Source organism: Ammodytes marinus (genome assembly GCF_949987685.1).
Source record: "Ammodytes marinus genome assembly, chromosome: 8".
Taxonomy (NCBI): domain Eukaryota; kingdom Metazoa; phylum Chordata; class Actinopteri; order Uranoscopiformes; family Ammodytidae; genus Ammodytes; species Ammodytes marinus.
Genome location: NC_137212.1, coordinates 13,220,181 through 13,239,714, shown reverse-complemented (window position 1 = coordinate 13,239,714; position 19,534 = coordinate 13,220,181). Strand labels below are relative to the sequence as shown.

General features: G+C 37.9%; 1 protein-coding gene across 2 annotated transcripts in view; it reads right to left on the bottom strand.

Annotated features, from left to right (window-relative positions):
- Window positions 1-19,534, bottom strand: part of LOC307254781 (adhesion G protein-coupled receptor D2) — a 94,107-nt gene that overhangs the window by 57,207 nt on the left and 17,366 nt on the right. For both annotated transcript variants that reach the window (XM_080033290.1, XM_080033291.1), the window contains exons 16-20: window positions 16,619-16,721; window positions 15,164-15,317; window positions 14,679-14,812; window positions 14,396-14,511; window positions 12,768-12,888 (exon numbers count right to left, since the gene is read on the bottom strand). In XM_080033290.1, the coding sequence (XP_079889416.1) occupies window positions 12,768-12,888; window positions 14,396-14,511; window positions 14,679-14,812; window positions 15,164-15,317; window positions 16,619-16,721 (628 nt within the window). The remainder of the gene's footprint in view (window positions 1-12,767; window positions 12,889-14,395; window positions 14,512-14,678; window positions 14,813-15,163; window positions 15,318-16,618; window positions 16,722-19,534) is intronic.

The window sequence follows — 19,534 nt, the reverse complement described above, 5'->3', positions numbered from 1 at the left end:
TTCTATGTGCATATCAATTTTTTAGTCAAAATGATAAAACAAAAATTGTAATTTGTCTCAAGCATATTTTCTTTTACCGCTTTATATTAATTTAATTTTCAACAGCAGTAGATTTAAAAAACTGTAGACTACTATCATCTAATGGGATTTAATTCAGCTTCGTAAATTGGCCGATGGCAAGCGTGTGTTTAATTGAACTGATCTGCTTTGCCTCTCATTTCGTAAACCAGTTGATAAGACAATTGACTATTAATCTCCTAACTTCATAAAAAGTAGTAAAGCACCATCAGTTTCCATTTATTGAACTAATCTAGAAAGAGAAGAGACAGCAGTGTTTATTTGCTTTAGTCTTAACGCAGCGAAAAGAAAACGGCTCAAATGTAAACTGGAACTGATTTTTGACAGCCTTTTAACCTCCCAACACTCTCAACCTCATCCAGCCACCTCCCTGCTATCCACTCATTAGCAGAACAACAGGGTTTTGCTTCCTTGCCCTGTGCTGACCCAGTTCTCACTAATTACCCGCAAAGTATACATCAAAGCCAGGCAAAATCTACAGATCTGCCGCAACACGGCAGGGTAAGGGAAACCAGGACTTTCCCTAAACTAGTCACCACCACTGATATATGTGTGTGCGACTGTGTGTGTGTGTGTGTGTGTGTGTGTGTGTGTGTGTGTGTGAAAGAGAGGGGGGAGAGAGAGAGAGTTTGTGCGCACAAGTGAAGTGGTGTAAGCCAATACAAAAGGCAAGGCGATGAACTTATAAATAGAGCGGTCATTGTTTCGACATGGGTAATTTTGGGTGTCTGAGCTGTTCCCAACTGTAGACTGTGTTGGGTTGGATAAGAGGATGTGGAGGAGTGAGGTCATGAAGTTGGGAGTCAGCTGTTGGGATAACACGTATGTTGAAACGCATATGCACAAACACACACATACTAAAAAAAATGCATTTCACTAAATGCACCAATGAAGCAAATGAGAGCCTCTCGCTTTTTTTGTCTTTCTTCCTCGTGCTCGCGCTCACACACACACACACACACACACACACACACACACACACACACACACACACACACACACACACACACACACACACGTAGAGTAGGACAGGGGTAAAGGGGATCGTTTGCTTTCTTATGACACAGGCTATTACTAAATTGAGCTGGCAGGTAATTCTAAGGCAAATAAATGCCAGCGGGTTTAACACAAGGAGAGGTCTTAGGGGTGTCGGTGTGAGCAATGACAGGAATTCTCTCGCCTCTTTTGACAGGAAGCCTATTATTCTCACCACTTTATTTTCCCAGGCTAGTTTTATTTAAACTGATATCTCCGATAGTATTTCAACCCCCTCAAGCCCCCCCCCCCCCAGAAAAAAATCCTCATCTGAATTACCAACGCTCGTTATACATTTGGTTGTCTGTGTCTTCACTCCCAGACTTAATATTTACAGGAGAAGAGATCTAGTCTTATTTTTATTTTTTACACCGTCTTTCACTGACTCATTTTCAGTTAATTTCAAGGGTACTTAGGTGACCAAGGCTATCTCGTACAAAAACCTTGATGTTAATATCTTGAAATAAGCCTCTGTCTGTAAGAAATCCTCCACTCAAGTAGGTGAACATACAGCAGTGTGAAATGTCCAACAGAGCTCTAATGTTAATAGTGTTGAAAAAACTTAAAAATACAGCGAAGGATGAAAAGAGACAAAAGGGAAAAAATAAGTACAAGTTGAGACAAAACACACTATAAATACACTACTTAAAAAAAGCTGTGCTACATCCTCATTATAAGTGCCATCTCAGAGAAGCGTGGTGGGAGTCAGTGCTGACCTTGGTATCCCGTTTGAATATTGTTTTAATGCCGCGGCTGGTAATTGAGGATGAAACGCAAACAGTGGACTCCTTTTCAAAGGGAAAGTTATTTTCCCAGGCAATGGGAATGCAAACAATCATGTCATGCATTTATTTGTTTGTTTTTCAACACCACCTCATAATTATCCAAGACACTAATTAAAAATGGATTTATAAATAAATCTCCATGATTTTACCTATGACTACATTAACTATAAAGTTTTCATCAGCAATGCAGTGCTGTTTTTATAATTCTCTAAGCTTCAACACCTTTTTTTATTTTTTTTATATATATGTATTATTTGTATAAAAAAGAAAGAAAGACAAGTAAAAGAAATGTCATTAAATGTTGAGTATATATGTTTTTAGTGTTTAACTTAAGATTACTATTAACATGAAATAATTGTGTTGTAAGTGAAAGAGCAATTGTAAGTTTGTTCTATGTGCATATTGTACTACTGTATTTAAATGTTTTACTACAAACTATTAAAAAATCATACGTTCATTAAGTATATATATATATATATACTGTATATATATATACTGTATATATATATATATATATATATATATATATATATATATTAGTGGTGGGCCGATAACGGCGTTAACGGCTGCGTTAACGCCAAACTCTTATCGGGCGATAAAAAAAATATCGCCGTTAATCTCTTAATTCCACCTCCTGTTCGGCTCAGGGGAGATGCTGTTCGCCGTCGGGGTGAACCCCCTTCCGCACGTGAAGGCTCGCTTCACGTGCGGGAAAGCTATAGTGTGAGCGGCCACAGCTTGTATTTTGGTCATATCTAACACTGGACTGCAGGCCTATATAAAAGTGTTGTACCTTTGCTTTCTTTGGGTTAAAAAAAACTCCATCAACTCAGTATCCGTCTAGTCCAAAAAAACTCTGTCAGCTGCTGCTGCAGACGGTGTGCAGACGTGCTCGGAGAATCGGCATCGGCGCATCAACAGTCATTCAATGCAGCGGCAGTAATCATACAACCGAACGGTGTAGAAAGTCCCGTCAGTTAAAAATAGTGATCCAGATTTTAAATCCATGTTAAAATCGGAAGGATATAAAGCTAGTTAGCTTAAAAAAAGTAGCAAACATGTCAACTGTGATGTGTTCAGGCCGGCTCAGTAATATGATTGATGTGTTCAAATGCAACACAAAAAAAAAGAAATTTGAGATTTTGGCGAAACTTGTTTTCCCAGCAATATAAAATAGATAGTAAAGATGGAATGGAATTATGACCTGTTTAATGTCCTATCTTGAGCTATGATCATATCAGCAATTAAAGCAATAATACAAGTTCTATTTCAACAAAATAATAGAAAATTATCAATTGTGATATCAATAAAGACTTGGATCGTTAAGGAGTCTTGAAAATGGTATCAATATCAATACAAATGAACTCTCCTGTCATCTGAGAGAAATTAAGATGATTTAATTTTTTTAACCGTTAGTATTTACCGGTTAAAAATATTATCGGTTGACTGGTTTACCATGGACATCCCTTATACTGTATAAATGTATATCATACATTGTATGTTTTTTTTTGTGTTATCCCAGTTAAGTTTATTATTAATTTTTTATCATTTAATATTACTTTTAATAGTTCCGGGACGTTGGAGCAATAACCTGGTGTTTTGACACTTCAGTGTGCACTGTGAATTTGAAGTAATGTTCAGTTTTTGAATAAAGATGCAGCATTTACAAATGTTTATTTTTTTTATCCGATTCATCGATTAATCGAAAAAATAATCGACCGATTAATCGATTATTGAAATAATCGTTAGTTGCAGCCCTAAACAATTCATCGTTACCTCTTATGGCCTACAGTTCAAAGTTCATGTTTAACTGAATAAACAGTTTGTAAACACAAGTACATCTTGTTGAACATTATTTATTTTCATCACCAATTATCATAGTAGAACAGCTTCCTCAAGCAGTTTGTGATGCATGTTGGAAACAGGAGATGAGCCCCTGGTCTGATGCGCCACCTGGCTTGAGAAACACGTTCTCAAAGACTTACTTTGAGTCATTATTTAGGGAGCACACACATATTATGAATGAATTCAAATGAGCCATTTTAATCTAGATTAATCTAGATTAATTTCAAAATTAATCTAGATTAATCTAGATTAAAAAAATTAATCTATGCCCACCTCTAATATATATATATATATATATATATATATATATATACACTGTGTGAGTATGTAAAGTTTGAAGTAATTATATAGTATGATATTATTTTCAACAAAGGATTTGAAAATTCTTACTATATCCAATCATCAGTTCCATTGAGTAGAAATTATATTAGTATGCTATTGGGAACATCTAAATTGGGTATTTGCTTCTGTTAAAGATATCCCCCAAATAAGAACATATTATCAATAATCGCTTACTACACCAGTACATCCAGAAAGCTCAACTCCACTGGAAGAGATGGCCATTGTTTTAAACTGTGCGTCATGTGAGGGCCAACTCTGAAGAAAAAACGTCAACGGATAATTTTTCCTGCATCCCCCTAACAAACAAAAAAAATAAGGAAAAACATTTCCCTCCATAATCTGACCAGCGAGAGGTTTGCCGTGTGTGTGTGTCTTCTCCCGCACGTGTCCTTGAGTGTATGTATGCCTGTATTGTGCGTGAGCAAGCGGCAAGGACTGGGTTACAACCAAGGCTGTACTGATATAAGGTTTGCCGATATTGGGCATTTAAAACAAATGGAAATCTTTTTTACGTGTGTGGTAAATTCAAAAACCATAATCCACTTATGTAACAGTGAACATACCTTTATTACCAGTTTAAAAATTATATGATATACCATATACTATATAACTACTGGGGTTCTACATGAAACTTATTTCTTTATACAGCTGAGAACATTATTTGGAATATGTTTAATATGTTTAAATCATGACTCTAAATTTCTTTAGATTTTATTATTGGGTATTAACAAGTCAACATTAATATTTATAAAGTTTATTGGCAGTGAACACATTCATCCTGCCATTAAGCTGCTTACCCTAAAATGATTCATAAGAAAATAAAAATAAACTTTAAGAAAAATGCTATCTCTTTTAGCTTTAAATGCTCAGCACAAGCTGGTCAAAAACAATTTTAATCCACTGGTTTATTCTCCCCTTTTACTCTTTGAATGTATCTTTGTTTATTCTTATCTGGCCAATTTAACAGTGAATGCTCTGTAATAGTCTCTCATTCTTTTTTGGACAGTACGGGGCTAGAGTTAAAGTAAAGGTTGGAAATATAATTTGAAGGGGGAATATTTTTGATGCACCAGCTTTTTAGGACGCATCAACCACACTTTGAAGAGACGGCAGCGACAGCAAATCACACCTGATTACTAAGTGACAATGTTAGGCAAAACAGAGACCCGAATATTTGTATTATTTGTTAGGGACAATGCATATTAATGAACATATGGATCCACTTACTTGATACGTGATTTATTTAGGGTTTGTAATTCAACAACAAGTATGGAAATGGCTTTACCCTGGCTTTTAAAATAGCCTTAAAACTGCAGGTAAAGGTAATATTAAGGGCACACTTTCTCCCACTTAGAGTACATGGGAAAGTTTCAATCTTGCCTGCAACCTGTTAAGGCCTAAACAACTAAATAAGAGCTCCTGTAGAAATCATCAGGCCTAATTCACATGTTTTGTTATTTTTACTTTGTTCGCAAAAACCAACATCTATACATATGTCTTGAACTTACACTTGTGGAGACATTTGGACTGAAGATTGAGCTTGAAAATGGAGGCATTACCTTAGGCATTTGTATCTCTAGGTTTTTTGTAAGAAAAAATATGTTTAATTTCAGTTTCACACTTACATTTAATACACAAGTGAATATGTTCAACATTATATATACTGTATATTATATATAAAGTATATATACACACACATAAAACACAAATATATATTATATTTATATTAAAGGCCTGACTGTGAAGTTAATGGTCGAGTCAATCGCAAAACAGTGACATCTAAAAGTCCAGCAACACATTTTGTTAGTTTCCAACTAAACAAGTCGATACACATTGCCCGAAGTAAAACAATATCACAATATAATCATAATACCACCTTACCACAGGTAACAATTAACATAATATTAAATGAACACCTAACCACAGTTTGAAATTTAAAAAAAACACAGGCATTGAAATTCAGTGTCTAAAGTAGGGCTGCCCCCTCATAGTCGACCAAATGTTAATTGACCAGGGAGGTCATTGGTAGGAAAAGATATCATGTGTCGCTTAGTTGCCGGAAAAACAAAACAAAAACTCAAGGAAAAATGAAGAAAAAATACAATAAAATCAACTCTAATGCGCTGTGCCTTTTCAAAATAAAACACAACCTGTATGGCTGGAACATGTGGTAATGTAATTTGATAGGATAGACACAGGAAGTGGCTGGCCAAACTCAGCATCAGTCCGCGTTGGTTTAGCGTTGCTGCCTGCACTGACAAGGTTCTGTTCAAAAACCCATCCGCTGAGGATGATGTACGGCTACTGTAGGTAGACCTACTGACACAAGTCACGCAACATTAACACAAATGTATTAATTAGTATCTGCTGCACCTGAAGACCAAGTCATTTAAGTTTCATTTAAGCCTCATGTCGTGTGTACGCCCATGACACACAGCTGAGCTTAGGCACTGTTGTGTTAAAAAATACTATAAAATACTAATATTCATAGTGTGTTAACCTGATCGTCTGCACCAACCCACAAAAATATGAAGAAAAAAACAACTGTAACCTGCAGGTCCTGTGGGCATCCCGCTATTAGGCATACCTCTACAGGCAAGAATAGAGAGAGAAGAAAATAAATAAAGAGGACAGACGGACGGAGAGAAAGAGAGAGAAAAAAAATACTTTTTTATTAATACAGTTTTGTTTTTTAACTTTAATAGAGTGACTTTATTAAGCAGTGCGCATCATGCCAGCCGAGACTCTTCTAAGAAGGAACAGAAAAATGGAATCTGTCTCAGCTTATTATCGTGACTTAAAAAGCACCAAATGACTTGCTTCAACGCATTACGTTAGTTAACAATATTATGAACAATTGTAAAATGTTATTTTCTTGAGGCTGTTCAGTCAGAAAGTGACGGATCACAAGTAAACCTGTTTGTTGGGTAATGGACGAGTAATGGACTTAAATGACAACCACTGTTGGACCAGGGGAAATTCTTAGGCAGTCCTAGTGCGAAGTTCAAATTCTATCAAATATTATCTCAGATACAGTATGTCCAGATGTTTTTTACCAGCAATGGTCAGTGCTATCAGAGGTGTTTGACATGGCTTAAACATAATATTCAATCAAAGGCTGAATTATCCAGGTAGTACATCAGTCTGAGCTTACCGCTATCTGGCAGTGATAATGCCATGCTTTTGTGCATTAAGCTAAACTGGGAATAAAACCACAGACTCCAGAAGTACAAACACTATTTTGTAGTAACGGGGCTACAAAACAGGCAACAATAAAAAACTCCCCATCTCTAACAATCACTTCACATGCTGTAAAAGCATTGCTTACTCACATAACAAATCTCCCATAGGGCAAAAATCAATAAGCAGAGAAACACTCTATTGATCATATCTATATCTTGGATACACTCTGATGTCCTGCTCCACTAGCCAAGGGTGTGAGTATGTGTGTGTTCATGGAAGTAAGATGGTGCTGCATTTACTTTTTCAATAGAAAAACTATTCCTTTTAACTTTTTTTTTTCATACGAACTACACGGCTTCTTTTTTGAGACAATGTTTTTCTTTGCATTATTGTTTTTAGACGGCTTTGGCTTGTCTTGTGTATTTTTGCATTATTTAAATCCCCACATTCAACTTGTGACTACAGATAAACTAATAGAATTAAAAGAGAATGAACTGCAATATGCAAAAATTAAATTTCTTCCTTTTTTTACAAAATAAAAAGCAGGTTGTACATGAGAGGATAAGAGGTGGGACTTTCAGATGTGTGTAGAGTGTAAAATAATACCACTGATTGGCAAAAAAAGGTTGTGTAGATAGAACTGTTCTGTAACAATGTGCCTATTCAAATTCGATACCACTTATCGCTGGGGGATATCAGAAAGTAAAAGGTCAACATTGTATACTGTCTTTGCTTTTGAATTATGAATTAAAAAACGAATATACAATTACTTAATAGACTGCATCCTTCACAGACACATGCAGCATATTTTAAGTGTTTAACCTTGTTTAAAAATATACATTTCACTACTAAAGCTTTGCTGAATACCTGTAAAATCGCATTACCACTGGACAATGTTAATTTCAGAAGAAACACAAAAACATTGTTGACACAAGTTCCAGTGATATGAAAGACCATAATGTGATATGAATCAAACGGCTCAGATACATTCTCTTATTGCTTACTACACTGGACTTCCACACTGTAATGACAAGGCACAGGATTGCCCTCCACAGGCAGCAAACTGACATAACAGAAATAGAAGAATACATGATTCTCGACAAATACATTGCTTGAAAAGTTACCAAAACAAACCGCAGGGACTCACTTTTAGTCTTTACAACTTGCGGTAGACAATAGTTTCCCTAACATTTTCTTTCCGACTCCCTAACTTCCTTCACCCCACTACTTTGTTTTCTACCTCTCCTCCTTTCTCTTTTGACTGCCTCCCTCTGCAGCTCAAAGTTATTGATAGTTTAAAGTTATGGGCTAATAATAAGATGGACACTGCATGGCCAGGAGCCTATTATACCCAGGTAATGGATAGTGTGGGGGTTTTGAATGACATTGCTCAGAGATTGGATGACGAAAGGGTGGAGCGATTTATAGGCTATCCAAAGAGCCTCCCTTACCCTTCTCTCTCTCTCTCTCTCACTCACTTTCTCTCTCTCTCTCTCACACACACACACAACACGCACACAGACACAACCTGCACACACAAACCATCCCATGCTATTTATCTCTAACTTGATGAGGCAGCAGATGAGGCATGCCTGTATTTATGGTAAAGATGTTCATAAAAACTACTGGCTCAGAGTGGGAAGTTAGAATTGACTCAGACGAACAACATCCACTCAAAACTCTGTATTCAACTCCTTGTTGCTGTCAAATGCACATTACCTAACTACATAAACACAATGATGTGTTGCTGATGTTGTGACATGGCATTGTGGTAGTGATTCTTCAACTGTGCTTTTTAAATATATTTTTAACCCACTAACAATGAACTGATGTTGTTGAAAAAAGAAAAATAGAATTGGACAAGATAAAGTGCTACAGCACAAAATGTGGAGGAGCAAAGTAACAATTACCCTTTGTGCAAATTCAGCATGTGTAATGCACTAGACACAAAGGAATATGGAAATGCATTGCATTTGGAGCACTGTACTGTACTGAATTTCATAATTCAGTTGACTTCAATAAAATTGCCGGGAAAGGATACAAACTATTATAGTTAGCAACGACATACACCATCTAACAACTTCCTAATTGCTTTACTATCTATCAAAAAATTAGCATCATCTGCCATCAGGTAATGAAACAAAAGTAAACGCAAAGATAATATCAAAAAGTCCTTGTTACAGGGGCCAGTGCAGCAGACATCAATGTATGCCAAATGTACAGTAAGTTTGTTAAAGTGGCCTGTTAGGGTCTCTATTGAAAGAAATAACAGCAACAGTAGAGACACTTCAGACAGTGTTACCAGGATGCTGTGGAAAGGTAGCAGGGAGGGCGCAAGGGAGTGCAATGAAAAAGGCTTGTCAACATTATCTATTTTATTGATTTAACAGTAAAGGCTTGCCGCTTAAGCTTTATGTTGCTTTGGCTGGCCCTATAGAAAATACAACAGCTGCAAATAAAAAACGATTTCCTAAAAAAACGTTTTTATTTATTTATTTTTTATCTCCTGCCTACCAGCTCAGGTTTTGCATGCATTATTGTTAAGGTTTCATACATTTCATCATCTTTATGAGTAACCATTATAGTGGAATTGTGTACAACTGTGCTCCCCCTCCCAAAGGGATCAATGGCATTGAGGAGGCCAAGACTGTTAGGACAGCAGTTGTCAAGATTTCTTCACTCTAAACCTGTAAAGGTAGATGAGTCACACTAGTTGGTTTCTTTCTTGAATTGCAGTCACACAGGAAATCCACCTTTACAAAACCCCAAATGTCAACCTCATGTTGGTGCTACTTGAAAAGTCAATGGATCACCCGAAATATGAAGGCTTCATCTCTGGGGTCCATTCATTACAGTAAATTAAATGTTACAACAATCCATTTAGTTTTCAAGATATTTCAGTCTAGAGCAAAGTTTTGGACCAATGAACCGACCAGCAGGCATACTGACATTGCCATACCTACGCCATGCGGCTAGCATTACTAAAAAACAGACTCCAAACTTAAACAGTGCAGATGACTGAACACTTTAGGGCGTCAAACTAAATGATCTGCTACAGCAAAAACTAAAATAAAAGAAGAATTACATTTGTTTTGTAAAAAGTATATTCAAACCTATTTAGATTATATATGTTTGTATAGACATTCTCCAACACAGGATATTGGGGATTACAACTTGAAGTGCTCCACACCCCATGTAGATCAGAGAGCATTAGGGTCAAATGAGTGAGTCACCGGAGAAGCTTGGAGCCTGGTGGGGTTCTTGTAGTATCCTGACCCGTTTAAAAGACTAGCTACGTAGCTCTATTATTCCAGAGCAGCATGTCATTACCTCCTGCAGCTACACACATGCTGTGGAGAGCATGCTTGACCAAAGGATGGAATAAGCAATGCAATGACATGAGAGTTGTCTTTAAACGGTATTACAAGCCAATATATAGTCCAACAGGTTTTATACTTCTCCACAAATACAATTGTATCATATGAAAGCACACATCATCTGCATTTAGCTATGTTGTTGCCCCACAGTTTGATGGCACAGCATAGTTGAAATAGCACTGTTACAATAGAGCCAAACAATTCAGATCACCATCGTGTAGAAACACAGATGAACAGACACAAAACAAACCAAGAGTGTTAGGTAGACAGACAAACAGACCGACTGCTGCCAAACAAATGCATGAAACACAATATGTGTTAAACATGTGAAGCAGTGAAGTGGTATAATGTGAACCCAGGAAAACCCTCTGTATTAATTACAGTTAACATGGAAAAAATATAATTAGATATGTTAGGGAAAAATAAACTATTTATGGCAACCGAGGGGCCTTGCTTAATGATCAGACAGCAGCTAAATCCTCTATTGATTTTCTTGTTAAATATACAGCTCAATTAAAGACACAGCTGATTAAAAGACTACAAATCGCAGCAGCAAATCTGGGTAAGCTGGGGAAGCTGAGTAACGTTTGTCCGCCCATAGCCAAAGAATGACATGACTTCACCCTCACCTTCTTCCTCATCACTGCAGTGAGGTGGGAACAGAGGCTTAACAGACTCTTTACCTTGTGAAAAACAATACTTTTCAAAGTTGTGTCCATTTCCAAATGCAGTTATAATGCATACAGGTACACTACTTGTGCCAAAACGACCTGTTGAATTTCTGCACTAAAAGCATAAAATCACCACTGAGAATCCACAAACAACAACAATAATTCCGACCTCTGAATATACTGTATAAATCAGAAATAATCAAACAAACAATACAAATTGACTCTTTGTTAAAATGAAGCACCTGCTTAACACAAGCCAGACCAAGGCTTTTTTTTCCCCTCTTTCTGCCTCAGCCTTGTCACTGACGAATAAAAACCTTGACAGTCTGTGTACCCTAACCACGAGAGAAGGGCAGAATTACGATGTATAATGGAAAACCTTTCTGTTACTCATTGAGGAAAATAAGCAGTTAAAGTCTATAAACTGTCTATAAAAGTTTTTTTAAAGCTGCTCACAAGTTTTAGCTGTGGATGTATTTGTTTTGCGTGTGTTCTTGTTTATTGCAATTGATGGAGGGTCTTCTGAAGAATGTTTAGCTAGCAAAATTCAAATTGTATTTGTGTTACCAACAATGCTACATCTGAGAGAGTCATGCATACTTGGAATCATGCATTTCATAAAGTATGAACATTTTGACAATTTAAAATCATGAGTATAAAATAATACGCCTGTTAGCTTTGCTTGTGTTAGACCTTGTAATCATTTAATTAATAATTATAAGTTCCAGTCATGGATTTTAAAAATGTAGTAGGGTGCCCAGGCCCACCCCCTTTCATTTACGCTTCAATCACAGATTACAATTTTTTTTTTCTATTGATTCCTGCATTTCTCTGTAAAGACCTCATATGAAAAAAAGTGAATCTTTCAGATCTTCAAAGGTGAAATATACATTGATTTTGCATTGAACATCACAAAATGACATAAGCAATGGTATGTATGTGTTGGATGTGTGTACTAAATCACATATGTTCCATCAATTATAAAAAAGAAAAGGAAGAGGTAGTGCTTCATAGCATTGTATTGTTGTTAGTTGTATTGTATTGTTTTAATTGTGGCATCGTGATTAACCACGATTATGCCTAACACTCCGCTGCGCATTCTGTCGCAGAAAGGTCTTCACTATGATCAATGAGGTCATCATCATCACCATCTTTGGTTAATGTATTGATCGTGAGCCCCATAGCAGCGGAATATTACAGATTGTGCATTAAAATAATTTTGCCTTAACACAACCATTATGCTATTTTTTTTGTCTATCAACACTAGAGGTTACACAACATTTACATATAATCTAAAATGCACGTAACTTCCACAATAATACAATTCGTAGTTTCAAGATTTGCACTGGATAGAAGCATCTGCGTGCGTGTGTGTGTGTGTGTGTGTGTGTGTGTGTGTGTGTGTGTGTGTGTTTGTGTGTGTGTAAGTGTGTGCGTGCGTGCGTGCGTACCTGCAGGGAGTTGAGAAAGATGAAGATGTAGGCCATGACAATGGAGAAAGGAACCAAGACGCCACACAGCCATGTCAATCCAAGGATGGGCAGCAACACCAACACTGCTTTCACTGCAGCCCTGTGCTCACACACAGATTACAAACAATTCACAGCACAAAAAAGCATAAGCATATACACATGTACATACAGGCAGACATTAAATTATGATTTAAAAAAAATACTAAAAAGTCTAACATTTTTGACTGACTGACTAACTGAGCTGAATTTACTAACACTCCAGATTATTAATTCTGTACTCCCTAAAAATAATCCTTCCTTCCTGATCGTCTTGGTCTCAATTCTGGGTTTCTCTACTTTTCAGTTCTTTCTGGACCAAACTGACCAGATTTGGCAGGCTGGTTGTTCCATATACAACACTGTGCGGCTGGTAAGGCTCCTGGGGTGACAACTTCCCACCTTAAATCCGCCTTAATTCTGTTTGGAATAGAATTATCTTCCTGCTCAGGTGACCGCCAAACCGCACCAGCTGTGTGTGTGTTCGTGTGTGTGTGACATGGCGGGCGGCATGCCCTAGTTTATTCAGCGGAGGAATGTGTTTGAGTTTCCATGACGGCTGCCACCCAGGGGTGCAAAATGGTTCAAGGTCTGCTTCGAAAACCTTCATAAAGCACCTACTGTGAGCCCTGGTGGGCTGAGGTAGTGAAAGAACACATACACTTAAACATGATTTTCACTGATAGGATCAAAGACAAACCTGTCATAGGTAAATCGACTTGATCACATGCAGTAGAGTTTCACTATGCTGCGAGTACACAAGTGCCAAAGAGGGGGTGCAAAAGACAGTGGCTTGACAAGATATTGTTTTGCATGGACATCACAACGCCCTGGCAAAAAATGCAATGTATCAAGGCAAGTTTAGCCACAGTACAATTTTGCAAAAGGTCTCGTCTATATGAAAAGCATGCAGTTATTTAAGTTAATTTTTTATCTGATGTTATTGTATGCAAATCCCCAACATTTGAAATGTATATTGTGATAAATGTGTCATTAAGTATTAGACAATTAAATTAATTATATATATATATAACAATAAGGGTTTTGAACAATACTTTTTTCCAAAGGGGAGAGTAAATGTGCTGCTAATATTGGACTAAAGCTGCTGAAATATGCTACTCTACATCAATTTAATATAATACAAATAATGCCACTACAACTGCCCCTGCTTCTATTACTGACAATTATATTGTATCGTCAAATCAATCAATCTTACCACTGCAAAACATTTATTATAAAGATCAGACCCTTGGATAATCAAACTGTTTTTATGAATTATATTATGTTTATAGACACAACTCGTATCATTTCTTTATCTTGTCAACAATGAAAGACACTAAAGTGGATTAAGCTTGTAGCCATTTATATGGGAAGTACTAATCTTTAAAAATTGTATTTCTATCTTGTTTGATCAATGAGACTTGCTGTTTTAAAATGACAAATCCAATATAAAATCTTCCAGCTGCTTTTTATATGATGCCCAGTGAGTATAGCTTGTCTGCTAACAGGCCTATGGCTCTGGTGAAAAATATAAAACATAAGGACAAATGGCGCCTCCCTGTGGTTTGTACCTCATTCGATCATAGGCTTGTTCAATAGGACTGGTGCCCATTGCCAACATGATTGACCTTCTCTTGGCAGTGGAGATGGTAATGACCACCACCCTGGTCAGTACCATGATATTTACCTGAATACAAAATAGGAGATGCACAGAGATGAGACAGTATAGAAAATGCAGAAAAACACAGAAAAAAGAGGAAAAGACAAATAAAGGGGAACAAAACATTTGTTCTAATCTCATATCATATGTTTGAAAATATCTAATGTTATGTTATGATAAGGATTTTTTTTTACCATGATGATGAAGATGACAGGGCCAGCAAAGCCCCAGATAACGCCATTCTGGACACTGAGCCAACAGTAGCCGTCAGCCGAATATTTGCCTGAGGCTGACGCCAGGGTGATGGTGACTATCAGCACCGGCAGACCTGGAGGAGGGAATAATAGGAGATGAATACCAGTAACAGGAAAAAGAAGGTTAGGATCCACACTAAGATGCCATTGTCATGAAAATGGTCATAAACATCAGGAAAAAATCAATTGCAGTAGCATTTCATACTTCCTACAACTATCTTGTATACAATAAATTAACCTGATTAGATTTACGGCAATCATCAGAAATAATGTTTAATACAAAATAAAATAGAGGATTGGGCCATTTGGATGTTTGTGGGGTTTACATCTGTGATTTTATCATTTACCATTAGATTACAATATGCCCGACAACAACATTACACATGTGTGGAGATATTGATTTGGCTTGTGTTAAGCCGTTGTACCCCAGCCGATGAGATAGTAATACTTCATGTGTCGGTCCTCGCTCAGGTTGACTGCGACCACCTTGCTCCAGAGCAACAGACCCTCCACTAGCATCCAGCTAAATGCTGCCATGAAGAAGAGATGGAGCAACGCCGCCACAAGAGTACATGCAACCTACACACACAGCAACAGAGCAATTTAGACAGATGACGATTTATGTTTTAGGCATTCAGGTTAGCATTCGACTGTTTAGGGGCAGCTCATGATTAGAGTGATAAATCAGGTGGCAGAGATCACTAATATCACATGAACACCACTTACAATCCCAAATGCAGAGCATTACTGTTTGCTGATGCATTATTTTTAAAACTTTCAATTTTACATTGAGGAAAAATTCCAATCTCCAAATGTTATTCATAATGTAGTAGTTTTTACAGCAAGCACAACATGAGGATACTGTTGTAAATACACATTGGGTTTAAGATAATCTGATGACATAAGAAAGATATAAATGAAAAAGGAAATTGTTAGGAGGATAAAAAGGACAACTCAAAAGTTAAAGCCTAAAACCAAAAATAATTAAGAACAACTTTTTATTATCAAATAGAACAAAATAAGTTGTTCAACAATATGTCAAGCAACAACAATGTATCCTGTTGAAGTAACCTTGGCAAAATACTGAAGCTCCCCAGACTATCTATATATCCCTTATGCCTTGTTAGTGGAAATGTGTGTATCTGGGGTTGCATTTTTTAGATCATTTTGGCTGTGATTGTTCCCTAGCCATAAAATTTGGTAAGGAGTGTGTTTTTCAATTAATTTTGTTTATTCTGAGTTTCATCCATTTCCACTTTATTTTGACTGTGTGAGATGTTTTTGTTACACTGGGAATGTTAATTACACGATTTGTACCATTGACTTCCATTATAACGACATTTGTTGACCCCCACCTTTAAATTAAATTGTAACAATGTAACTTTTTTTAACAAGGCATAATGGATATATATATATACACACACACACACACGCACCACACATACATACACAAAACCATTTGATGAATTTCCAACAAGCTACCACCTGGCCCCAGGGGTAAAGCCCACACTGACATGACCTGGGGTCAAAGGACCAGGGGTCAAACCAACTACAGGCCAGTGAGTGACTACTGAGAGACTGAACCATGTGTTCTACCTGATGAATACAACATTAGTGGCCACTTATGTAACATCCAACGCCAAACCATTTGTGTGACTAGGAACCCCAGTATGGATTTGGATTTCAGGTCTAAATGAGGTAGCTAAACAGTGCTGTGTAATATTGCTTGCAGTGTAGATACCATAAATGGGATATTGGGGTGACAATATGCAAGAACATTAGTGTTGTTTTAAAATCACTTACCATTTTGCCCACAGTCTGCTCCTTGCTTTAACGTAAAATAATTTAAGGTAAAACATGTTTAAGTTGTCTGCCTGTACCTTATTGTGAATGGCTGAGCCGCTGCATAGCAGAATCACCTGGGCACATATCAGAGCGACAAACAGGTTCTTATGGATGGATGTCCTGTCGGATTTGGGGATACTGTGGACAGAAATAGGGACAACTTCATATGTTTTGATAGGTCCCGTCTTCATATGAGTTAGACGAGACATTGACAATAAAATATAAGTAGGTTATCCTTTTAAAGTTAGCATGTTAACATGCATGCAAACATTTCACATTAAGTTATTTTATACTGTTAAAATATTAGAAAACATTACACCCAAAGCAAGGCTAAGACTGACACTAATTCGGTTCATAAACTGAAGTCATAGAACAATGCTCCCCATTGTACTGCTGGTGGATGCTAGCCGTACAAAAATGTGGGGAGCACAAAAGCCAACAGGGTTGACCCTCTGGCCACCATGACTGTCTGGTACCACACTTCACAGCAATCCATCTAGTAGTTGTCAAGACATTTGACCACAGTGTTGGATTGATGGATGGGCTGATAGATCAATATAAACTAGAACTGCAAGCAGTTGTGAACGGGGGCCAAGCCTCCCACGCGACTCGGGATCGGGCGTCGTCGTCCGCGGCGCCGGCCCCTCGCTTCACGGAATCCGGGGATGTAAAGTTTTTGAATGTGGGATGTTCTGTGTGGGAGTTATAGCCCCAAACGCGTTTTCTTTGCTTTTTGCGGTTTTGGTGCCCCCTATGGATGACATTCGCAAAACTGTGTTATGTAGAAAGATGCAGCTGACTTGTGGGCATCTGTGGATATTAAGTGTTTGACTGTGGGATGTTCGGTGTGGAAGTTATAGCCCCAAACGCGTTTTCTTTGATTTTTGTGGTTTTGGCGCCCCCTATGGATGACATTCGCAAAACTACGTTAGACGGAAAGATGCAGCTCAATGTACCAAACAAGTGGATGTCAAGTTTTTGAATGTGCGATGTTCGGTTGGGGAGTTATAGCAAAATGAAATTGTGAACCTCTCCATTGTAAAGACACTTTTTTGAATTTTCCCATTTTCCCGCCGAAAGACTTAGGAAATGGCGAAAAGAGGCAAAAAAATTGAAAAACTCTTTTTTTAAATAAGTCTGGCCCACATAGGAATTTCTTGCCCATATTTTTTTTATAGACTCAGGTATGCCCCATGATAGTCTCCCTTGAGTTTCAAGAAAATCCCTCTTTTTTTTTTTTTTTACGGATTTTCGCAAATCTTTAAAGCGCTACCGTTTGGTCTTCCGATGGTCGTAGAAGAATTATTTGACCAACTTTTGCTCGTGGGAGTTGGTAGAGCATAATGTTTTTGGTTTCGTATAAATCGGGCAAAAACTGTAGGAGGAGTATGTTTTGGTGACTGACACAGTTTTTGCGATATAGCGAAAAATCTATATATACGCAAATGGGCGTGGCCTATCTCAAAAGATGCATCTAACTTGTGTGCATCAGTGGATATAAAGTTTTTGACTGTCGGACTTTCGGTGCGGAAGTTATAGCCCAAAACGCCTTTTCCTTTGTTGTAGCGCCACCTAGTGGCCGGGATGTCTGAATTTTTTCCTCTGCGTACGTACCATGGACCTGGATAAGCCATGCAAGTGGCATGTCCCAACCCTTTACGGTTTGGGCTGCAGCACCACTTTTACGCATGGAAGAATAAGAATAAGAACTAGAACTGCGAGCAGTTGTGAACGGGGGCCAAGCCTCCTGCGCAACTCGGGATCGGGCGTCGTCGTCCGCGGCGCCGGCCCCTCGCTTCATGGAATCCGGGGACGTAAAGTTTTTGAATGTGGGATGTTCGGTTTGGTTGTTATAGACCAAAAGGCAAAGAAATTGCAGAGAAAGATGCTCAAGTGGATAAGGAGATGTATACTTTTTGTGTTTTTGGCGCCCCCTTTTGGCGAAATTTTCCAATTTTTTTTGAGGATGTTCATTAGGACAGTACGACCATATTTTTAAAATATTGTCTTGATACGATGTATAGTTTTGGATTTATGATCACTTACGTACAAGGTATTACAAGGAAGCTAATCGGCGAATCTTTAAAGCGCTACCGTTTGGTCTTCCGATGGTCGTAGAAAAATTATTTGACCAACTTTTGCTCGTGGGAGTCATTAGAGCATAATGCTTTTGGTTTCGTCCAAATCGGGCGAAAACTGTAGGAGGAGTATGTTTTGGTGACTGACACAGTTTTTGCGACGTAGCAAAAAATCTATCCTATCGCAAATGGGCGTGGCCTATCTCAAAAGATGCAGCTGACTTGTGGGCATCTGTGGATATAAAGTTTTTGACTGTCGGACGTTCTGTGTGGGAGTTAAAGCCTCAAACGCGTTTTCCGTTGTTGTAGCGCCACCTAGTGGCCGGGATGTCTGAATTTTTTCGTCTGTGTACCAGGCACGGACCTGGATCTAGTCATGCAAGTGGCATGTCCCAGCCCTTTACGGTTTGGGCTGCAGCACCATTTCAAATAAAAAGTAGAAGAAATGTTCAATATCGAAAAATCGAATCTTTAAAGCTCTAGCGTTTGGTCTTCCGATGGTCGTAGAAAAATTATTTGACCAACTTTTGCTCGTGGGAGTTGGTAGAGCATAATGCTTTTGGTTTGGTCCAAATCGGGCAAAAACTGTAGGAGGAGTATGTTTTGTTGACTGACACAGTTTTTGCGACGTAGCAAAAAATCTATCCTATCGCAAATGGGCGTGGCCTATTTCAAAAGATGCAGCTGACTTGTGGGCATCTGTGGATATAAAGTTTTTGACTGTCGGACTTTCGGTGTGGAAGTTATACACGTTTTCCTTTTTTTGTAGCGCCACCTAGTGGCCGGCATGTCTGAATTTTTTTGTCTGCGTACCAGGCATGGACCTGGATCTAGTCATGCAAGTGGCATGTCCCTACCCTTTACGGTTTGGGC